This window comes from Camelus bactrianus, chromosome 19 (assembly GCF_048773025.1).
Source record: "Camelus bactrianus isolate YW-2024 breed Bactrian camel chromosome 19, ASM4877302v1, whole genome shotgun sequence".
Lineage (NCBI taxonomy): Eukaryota > Metazoa > Chordata > Mammalia > Artiodactyla > Camelidae > Camelus > Camelus bactrianus.
Genome location: NC_133557.1, coordinates 41,735,170 through 41,745,323, shown reverse-complemented (window position 1 = coordinate 41,745,323; position 10,154 = coordinate 41,735,170). Strand labels below are relative to the sequence as shown.

Genomic DNA, 10,154 nt, shown 5'->3' with positions numbered 1-10,154 from the left:
TTGTGCCAAACATCATGAGAAATACTTTACAAATAGTATTCCTTACCACAAGTCTGTTAGACAGTGCCATTATCCCATTTTGCAGATAAAGAAACAGAAGTTCAGAGAAATTAAACCACGTGCCTGAGATCAGGGCTCTGGGGAAGGGTGGAGCCAGGATTTGAAGCCAGGTGCATCTAAGACCAGGGAGCTAATCCACTAAGAAAACTGTCCAGCTATAGCACCATTACTAGAAAGGTCACTGGACAGGTCAGAAAAGCAACTTACTTGTTCTGTTTTAACTTTGCCAGTAAAGTAAGGTTGACGATAAAACAAAGGAGATGATACATATATGAAAAGGCTGAGAAAACATCCACGACAGCCCCTTCTTCTGAAGTCCCTTTCTCTCACCCCTCTTCTCCCCACCCTCCCCCAATGACGGACTTAGCTGGTGTATCAATTGCTTTTGCTTCATAACAAACCATCCCAAAACTTAAGAGGTTTAAAACAACCACCATTGAATATTATTTTATTATTTTTCAAAATCCTTCAGTGAGTTGGATGGTTCTTATCTAGGCTGGCTCGACTAGGCCCTCCCACTTGTCTGTGATCCAGCGTGGGGTGAGGGGTCCGCTGGGGGCCGGCTGTTCTAGAAGGGCTGCAGTCATGTCGGGGGCGATAGCTGCGGGTGGCGAGCCCTGTGTCACTCATCCTCCAGCAGGCTGGCTGGGCCCTGATCACAGGGTGGTCACAAGAGACCAAGAGAAAGTGTGCAGCCCCCCCGAGGACCGCGCTCACAGCTGGCACATGCTCACATCTACCACATTCTATTCGTCGAAGCAAGTCACAGGCCAGCCCAGATTCAGTGGGTGCGGAAACAGACCCCACCCCAGGAGGAGAGGAACTGCAAAGTCACGTGCAAAGTCAGGAAGCATACGTGGCCATTTTAACCATCGGTGACCAGACTTGGCAAGTTTTCTGGAGCCGCAAATGTGGGCTGTCCTGCTGAAGTGTTCTCTGCCTCCAAAACCCAGACTGTTTTTCCAGTGGGACACAGATTGCAGGTCTGGACAAGTTGTTTGTTTCTGTGTTTGTTTTGACTTTTAGCTATTTCCAGGATGTTTCTCTTTCAAGAGGGAGAAAGGGTCAGTTCTGTCTGCCCTGTTCATTAAGATGAGCCGTGACGCAGCATTGCTCTGTGGTCAGAGGTCCTGGAACCTGGTGAGGCCAGAGTCAGCAGGGACTGAGACAGGTTCCTGGGGCACTGGAGGCCGCCCTTTCAAAGGAAAAAGATGATGGTGTCCTTTTGAGGTGCTTGGAGTTGCCTCACAGCCAGGGGTTTGCAAGTCAAAATCTTGACTGTTATCCCCAGCCCTTCCTCAGGTTACAGGGAGATGTTCACCTTGCCAGCTGGTCTAAGGCATGCCCAGCCCGATGAATCTCTGTGGCACTCACGGCCCTCAGATGACAGTACCCGGCTCTTGCCTCCTCTGCTTTCAAGCTTGGAGATTGCACAAGTGACAATTTCACAAGTGATCAAAAGGTTGCAGAAGACCTTGGAATGTCCCTTTGATGAAATCACCCACGGGGCCCTTTGCAGGAGGATGAGGGGGGTCACATGCTCCTGACGGGGTCCTCCTGATGGCACACTGGGTGTGGGCATGTTGGGGGTGGGTGTACACCCAGCTCCGATCACTTCTCACCATCTGGGCCCTGGAAAAGGAGAAGCTAGAGGTTGTGGCTGCAAAGACGCAGGAAGGAATGTCTCAAGAAGAGGGGAAAATTGCTCACATGCACTTTGCTGGCGGAGCCTCAAAGAACAGGGCCTTCTCCGCAGCAACACAGCTGAGCTGCTGCAGAGTCAGGGAAGGGTCCCGGACGGTGGGGGCAAATGTTCTTTCCCTGGCCTCTTTACCTCGGGCAGAGTCCTGCGTGGTGCCATTCCTGCATGAGTGGGCAAAATGAGAAATTCCACTGCCACTGTCCCCATCCACACGTATTAAATGAGCCCAGCAGGAGGCCAGTGTCAGATCTGCTCGGAGGCCAGGTGAGGAAGCCAGGACCTCCACCAAAACAAACCACCGCCACCTTGGCCACCACTCTCCGGAGATCAGAGGCTCCTCAGCACCCGCAGAGGCACCGGGTTGCTCCGGGAAATGGCCCTGCTGGGCTTTATTGCCCAAATTTTCTGGCTCTGGAGACAATGCTAAGTTCAGTTCTCACTCGCAGGAAAGTTTCCAAATCCCAAAACCAAGGAGGCGCCCCAAACCATGCCTGGACCAGGGCACAAACTAAAGAAAGCATCCACTTTATTCCTATGCATTTCCCCCTGCATCGAGTGGGGCCGCAGATCTGGGCCAAGCAACTCATTTCCTGCCCTCCAGAGTGGGGAAGTCCTCCTGATCTGAGGATGGCCCACTCCTGTCCTGTGATGCGCGGCCCCCATCAGGCTTTCTTGCTCTCCCAGGTCTCAGTGAATTGCAATTCCCCCTCCTCCCACTTACACTCTTTCCTTTCACCTGTGACTCCCGTTTGCTGAGCACCTGCCCAGGTCTCCTGGCAGATGGCTGCAGCCAGCCTGGAGGAAGAAAGACACTAGGGACCCCAACAAATAGGGTCCAGAAGCCAGGAGGATTCCCAGACCTTAACTGGGCAGCCCTGTCTCGGAGCTGCCACGAGAGCTGGGCGAGCCTCATCCATGAGCTTTGCACACTTCTGTAGTATCACCCGCTTAGCAACAGCCCTTCTGCTTGGGGATGTCTTCCTCCTCCCTTTTCTCAACTGCTCAACCCCAGGCTGATGCCATCTTTCTTTGTTTTTTAAAGAGTATCCTCTATGTAAAAAGATAAACAGCAAGGACCTACTGCACAGCACAGGGAACTATATTCAATTTCATGTAATAAGCTGTAATGGAAAAGAATCTGAATATATATATATGTATAATTGAACTGTTTGCTGTACACCTGAAACTAACATTGTAAATTGACTACACTTCAAGAAAAAATAAGAATTACGAAAATTAAAAAAGAGAATCCTCTTTTCAGGTACCCAATGGACTTTTTAGTTGTGTGACACGAGCAGGAATTCCGTCCTGGGAGAGAGAAGCAGGACCTAAGAAGGCCAGGAAGTACCCGTGGTCTTAAACTCCAGGCCCGAGGGGCGGGGCTATTGGGGATGCCCTCAGGTCTACAGTGTCTGGAATACACACACATACCTGCCCAGACAGGATCCCCAAACCCAAAGTTTCCTTCAACACAATATTTAGACTTAGACTTTTCAGATCCTGATAAAAGGGTTAATCTTTTTAACCTTTGAAAACTTAATCCAAGTTAATGGAGGCAAAGGGAAGGGTTAGTGTCTACGTGATGGGAAGGGAAGCTGGGAGAGAAGAGATGGGGAGATTCTTCACTTAAACGCAGAGATCCACAGGATTTCACAGAAAGATCTGCCAGTAGAGATCTCTGTGTCCAGGGGCAGGTTTCTGGAATGAAAGCTTTATTCTTTCAACAATCTCCTGGCTACCCTTGGGAACTTCCAACCTCCTGAGAAGAAAATGTGATCCCATGGGGTCAATATCAAGTGTGAGAGAAGTTGTCCCTTGAGACAAATTTCTCTGGCAACTTTTATTCTCCTCCTGTCTCCCCAGGGCCTTGTCTTCATGCACCACAAGCCCCTCCCCATCTATGCTTGCCCTGCCTTCACCCCCTCCAGGCTCTCTCAGCAGCTGACATGATTAATGGGCCACAGCAGGCCCAGAAAACAGCCCCAGCCACCTCCAGGATTTCTTTGGCTTGAGGCACAGTGGAGGCCTGAGTCTTCCAAGATTCCACTGCTCCTCGAATCCATGTAAGGAGATCAGGCCTTATCTGACAGGTAAGCAAGTCGGGTCAAAGTGGTGCCCCCCACCTCCCCCCATGTAGCACCTCCCCAGGCTCGAGCATGTTTCCACACATTCACCGGGCTGGATGCCTGCACTCTGCCCTGATTCTACCTTTGAAAACCTGGTGAAAATTTTTGAATTGTTTCCTTTCTATCTTTTCTAATTAGAAAGACAATATGACCACATGACAGAAAATAAAGAAGCCGCAGCTCACATTTTTATTTGTATTTCTGTTTATTTGCATGCATGTAGGGGTCTTTTGTTTGTTTCTTCATTTAAGAGCCATAATCAGAATGTAGGGAATTCTGTTGGCTAGCTTTTTCTCCACTTCAGCTGCACTTTGAGACTGGTGAGGCCTCTGGGCCCTGAAGTTACCAACGGTGGCAGGGGTGCCAGGAGCGCTCCAGAGGCATCGTCCAAGGGCTGACCCTGCCCTCCTCATCCTTCCCGGACAGAACCTGAAGCGTCCTTGACCTCCATGGGGTGCCGGGAGAAAGATGAACTGCCTCCCTGACCAAACACCCTGCTAGATCCAACGTCAGGGCTCTGGCCCTGCTCTCTGGCGGCTCTGCGTTTTGCAAGAGGGAGGTCTCGCACGCGCCTTCTCTCCTGGTCGGTGACGCAAGGCCGGTGCTTCGCAGAACAGAGCCGTCAGTGTCTCTGGAAGATGGACCTGGGCGCTGGATTCAGAGTGGGCGGAACACTGGGCTTTTGTTGGCTGTGCCAACCCCATTGGTTCCACTGTTTCCACAAACCCAGAGGCTTTTTCTGACTCCACCAGAGGTTAGAAGGGGCAGCTGGGGATGTACAGCCGGACTCTGGGGACTGAGCCCCACCACGGCCATAGCCTCCTCATTGCCTAGTCCATCTCTTCCCCTGAAGACACTTAGCTCCCTCCCAAACCTAAACAAACAAACAAACAAACAAAGACAAAAAAATGAAGAGCAGGAATGTTTGGCCAACACACTGGCTAAGAGAGACCTTGGAGGCAGCTCAAGGGCAACTACTGTTTGACGGGGGCCACGCTCCCAAACACAAATATTGAGCTTGGCAGTCGGGCTGTCTCCTGATTCGCAACTCAGACGGCACTTTTTGGGGTCATGTTGAAGTTGGGGAAGAGAAAGATGAAGAAAAAAGATACAAAAAGTCTCCTAGAACAAAGTGAGCTTTTGATTTCCAGACAGTATTTCACTGGTTCTAGTGTTTAACAACCACCCTGGTTAAAGGTCACTTTAAGGAAGTGTGTGGGTGAATCCCAGCAGCTCTTCCTTATGGGATCCTCAGGCTGGAAACACAACAGAAAAATGTCACTGCCTGGATTCTTGGAAGATTGATAACTCATCCCCAGGAAGCCTTGGGAATCTGCTTCATAAAGCCTGAACCACGCCATTGTATATTCTGTGAGATGGGCAGCAGGGTTAGCCACAACAGGAGGCAGAAGAGAGGCTCGGAAAAAGCCAAAGTTTATTATACGCAGGGATCCTGGAGACAGGAGGCACGGCATCCATGCAGGGCCACGTGGGAAAGACACTAGAGGGGTCAGGAGGCAGAAGACAGGAGTGAGGGGGACATTCAGGTCATGGCCTTTACTGGGGAGTCCTCTGAAAAGGCAAGACAGGGCAGGGCAGAACTCTTTAGGACTGGCTAGTTTGAGGTTTTTTCGGCAGGCTTTGGGCTTTAAGGGTGGTCCCTAGTTGCCTGGCACCTGGCACTGCCCTGGGATGATTACAGCAGAGGAATGCCTTCTGGGGTGCCAGGGCCAGGTGGAGTAGGTGTAACCTGGAATGGTGAGTTTGCATATCAAGGGCATGTTCCCGGCTCAGTCTTTTGCCACCTCTAAGAACTGGCTATCCCAGGGAAGGAAATCAGAACAATTTTCCTAAGATGGCAAAATATCATGATATACAGAAAATTACAAACATTTACAATAAACAACAGCCTTCTCCAGTTGAGATCACAGCCAATGAAAATGCATCTAACCTCATCAGGGGTGTTAAATCCAGAAGACAACAGGGTTGTGTGCACAGCACGGCGACAGTAACAAAGCACACGTGGTGCACAAGGAGTCTGGTGCCCAAGGAGGGAAGACCAGAGTCTTTCCGGGGACATCAGAGCTGTTGGCTGCTAGGGGAAGTGGGGGGGGGGCAGCAAAACCCACATCCAGGGCTCAAGCCTTTGAAACTGGGGGCCCCAGACTTAAGCAATCATCTGGACTTCAGAGAAGTCAGAAAGATATGCAGTGCATCTGTTAAGTTGCCTTTTCTTTATTTATGGCCCAGTTATCTTAGCTACATATAATTTGGGGTTCCCTTCCAGGAGGACATTGCAATGCACACCATGTGAATCGATGCTTCTATATCTAATAATCTGCCCATAGGCAATGATCAAGGATAAATGTGCTGTCTTAGATGCCCAAGTGTTTTCATATTAGAAGAAATTTGAAAACAACAAGCATCAAAGTTGAAAATGAATTGGTTAAACACATTATGTACAAGCAAGCAGTAGGCAGCCATTTAAAATTACGTCTTAAATAATTTAAAGGGAGAAGTGCTGATACGTTAACTGAAAAGGGTTACAAAAGAGTAGGTACAGTGTGACACCAGGAAGGCTATAAAACACTCTGTAGAGTATGACACTGTTTTTGCTTAAACTGTGTCTGTGTATTTCTATATTTACAGAAAGGAAACTATGTATCTGAGCCCTTCTTTGCCTGCTTCCCCAGCCCCCACCCCCCTCATTCCTGCCTTGACTCATAAAACAGGAGGTCCCTCCAATTCCATGGCTTTCTCAGCAGAGCTGAAGAGGCAGTGCCCAGCCTTGGCACTGACCCTCCAACCTAGAGAGAGAGGCTCATCTCAGTTGGCCAAATGGGCATACAAGTAGATGCAGGTCATTCTGCCTCAAAACTCTATGACAGAACCTCCCCGTTTCCTGGCCTCTCAGACCTGTCCCTCCCAGAGGCTCACGTCCTGCCCCAGCCAGGCCCAGCCAGGCCTCTTCTTTCCAGTCCCAGCTTCTTAGATTGCTTTGGATGAGTGAAACCAGTACAGCTTACATGAGGTCCAGTTACCCCAATTTGGGTAATGAATAAAGTAGTTAACTTCTATTCCATTTGGCTCAATTCCCTGTGTTTATAAGTGTCATCTAGACTCCCAGAAGGGAAAAGGATGAATGGCAGAATTCAGTCAACAAACCCCACACCAAACCTGGAATGGCCTAAGTCAGTGAGAGCCTGGGAGACAGGCCATGTCTGGAGTCATTTTGAGGTGTTCCAACAGGAGTGATGAGTAGAAAGGGAGTTGCTACTGGCATCTAGGAGGTAGGGGGCAGGGGCCGGGGATGTTGCTAAACACCCACAGTGCACAGGATGCCTCCCACCCCGAAAAATTGTCGTCCCCACAGGTGGATAGTGCCAATGTTGGAAAACCTTGGTCTTAAGGACACGTATAGAAGTGCTAACAACAACTTGTCTACTATTTCCTGTATCCTCTTGTTTTTCTACAGTGTCTCTATGTTGCTTTAATCATAAGGGGAAAAAAGTTTCTTTAAAATTTAAGACTGGGGGAGGCTATAGCTCAGGTGGTAGAGCACATACTTAACATGCACAAGGTCCTGGGTTCAATCCCCAGTACCTTCTCTGAAAATAAATAAATAAACCTAATTACTTACCCCTCCACGAAAAAAGAAGTGTTAAAAAAATAAATTTTAAGATAATTAAAAAAATAAAATTTAAGATAATATCACAATTAGGATTTGTTGAATAAATGAATGATGGAAAGAACAATATGGCTTCTGAAAAAAGGTAGCCAAGACTATGAACTTCTTAGGGCAGGGATGTCTACATTTTGTACCACTTTGTGTTCTAAGCACCCAGACCAGTATCTGGAATGTGGTAGATGCCTGGTAATGGTGGATGGGTGGATGGGTGGATGGGTTAGATCTGCCTCAACATCACCAAGAACACTTGAATGTCTTATGATAATTATTTTGCAATATATATACATTTCAAATCATCATATTGTACATAATGTTACATGTCAATTATATCTCAATAAAGCTGGGAAAGATAGAAAAAAGATAAAGTGGCTGTAGCACAAAGTTCGGGCGTGGCCACATCTTGGTGAGTATTTATTGAAGAAAATAAAACCTGGCTTTTGCGAACAGCTCTGTGTGCTCCTTGGAAGCCCCTCTGGAACATAAATAGTGCCTGAGAGGTGGAGACGTTGGGTGTGATAGTCTTCTCACAGCTGTGCATTACTAGTGAAAAAACTTGGCAAGTCAACCCATTGCTAGGGCCTAATGGATTTCACATTGGCTTTTTTATTCTTTCCACTCAAAGTGCATTTTTAGCTACTGACCCTGCTGGATGGGTGGTGTAGTGTGTGCCAGGGAGCATGCAGTTCTGTCTCCATAGGTTTATTATGGCTGGTCGGTCCTAATTAAAAACTCTCTTCATCTTGTCTTTAGTACTTCTGGACGTGGAGCCTGGGCTTTATTTTTGGCTCTGAGCATGGTGTTGTTTCCTGTTTTGTTGCCAAATTAATGACATAATGCATGTAAGCTAAGGCAGCCCACAGGGAATATTTTTCTCATCTTCCTTCTTATTCTCTAGGACAATTTGGGACCCAAGTGCCACCTCCTGCGTGTTGGTATTTTTGACAGTCCTCAATTAGAGTGGTACAGTTAACTTCAGCCTGTCATTTGTGTGGGCTAAGCTGTTGGAAACATCCTTAAAGGGTCAGCTGGTGGTGGGAGTACCATTTTTCTATAAACAAATGATGGAACCACTTTGTCTGGAAGACACCAGCTGTGGTTTGGTTCCAGGAGCCTTTGGAGGAGCCAGAACCGTTGGCCCCCTTCCTCCGTGGCTCCCCAGGCTGTCTCAGTCCTGGGACTGATGCTTCTCCATCCCTTTATCAGAAGCCCCTGAGGAGGCATCTGGACAACAGGGATGCCTGGCTCCAGTTCAATTTTATCATCACTGGTGTTAAAGATGCAACATTTACCACCAAGTAACTCAGTGGAATAACTTATTTGAGGGGGCTTCTGGGTATGAAGTTAAAGGTCCTGAGACCACCTAGGAAAGTTGATTTTGCTTTTAGAATAGTTAATGTTTTACAAAGACCATGTCACTAAAACCACTCTTGCCATAACACCATTTCATTGGGAGAGTATTTATATGAAAATCTTTATGATTAGGGGAGTGGGGGGGGAAAGCATGCAGATAATCCAGAAGGAGTTTAAATCAGGAAGACAGAAGTGAAAAAGAAGGGGACCAAAAGCTCCAGCTTTGTTTTATGACACTTGAAATTTTTATCTGATCTCTGAGTATATTGTCACCAAAACCCTGATATTAGAAAGAAGGCTCTTTCCATTCACATATAAGATGATAATCTACGTAGAAATTTGCAAGGAATCTGCCCAAAAAGCTCCTAGAACTAATAAATGAGTTTATCAAGGTCACAGGATACCTGTGAATGATCACAGGTACATAAAATGGGACATAAAATGCATAATCAACATTTAAAAATAAATTGTATTTCTGTGTATTAGTAGTAAAAAATTAGAAATCAAAATTTTAAAAGATATAATTTACAATAGCTTCAAAAAATAACATAATGATGTAGAAATCTTGAAAATGTGCACAATCTGTATGATAGAAATTATAAAACATTAATGAAAGAACTCAAGGAAGAGCTAAGTAAATGGAGAGATATACCACATTTATGGACTGAAAGACTCAGCATAGTTAAGATGTTAATTTCACCCCCCAAAATGATCTAAGCATTTTACTAAATTCCAATCTCAACCCCATTAGGATTTTCTTTTGTAGATATAGTACACTGGCTCTAAAATATATATGGAAAAGCAATTAGAATGGTCAAAGCAATTTCAAAAAATAATAATAAAATTGGAGAAATCACACTATCCAATTTGAAGATTTATTATAAAGCAACAGTTGGAAATTCTGCACTGTAACAGATACTATTCAGAGAATGAAAAGCAAGCCACAGACTGGGAGATGTATTTGCAAATCACATATCTGACAAAGAACTTATAACCAGAATATATAAACAAATCTCAAAACTCAACAGTAAGAAAATAAACAACCTGATTTTAAAATGGGCAAAAAAAAAATGAACGTCTCCAAAAAAGATATAAAGATGGTAAATAAGCACAAGAAAAGAAGCAAAATATAATTAGCCTTTAAGGAATTGCAAATTGAGGGAGGAGCCAAGATGGTGGAGTAGAGAGACTCACAGCTCACCCTATCCCACAAATACACCAAGAATTA

General features: G+C 46.3%; 1 protein-coding gene across 1 annotated transcript in view; it reads right to left on the bottom strand.

Annotated features, from left to right (window-relative positions):
* Window positions 1-1,501: 1,501 nt before the first annotated feature.
* Window positions 1,502-10,154, bottom strand: part of TASP1 (taspase 1) — a 261,040-nt gene continuing 252,387 nt past the window's right edge. The window contains exon 14 of the mRNA XM_074347862.1: window positions 1,502-1,692. Within this exon, the coding sequence (XP_074203963.1) occupies window positions 1,672-1,692 (21 nt within the window). The 3' untranslated portion in view covers window positions 1,502-1,671. The remainder of the gene's footprint in view (window positions 1,693-10,154) is intronic.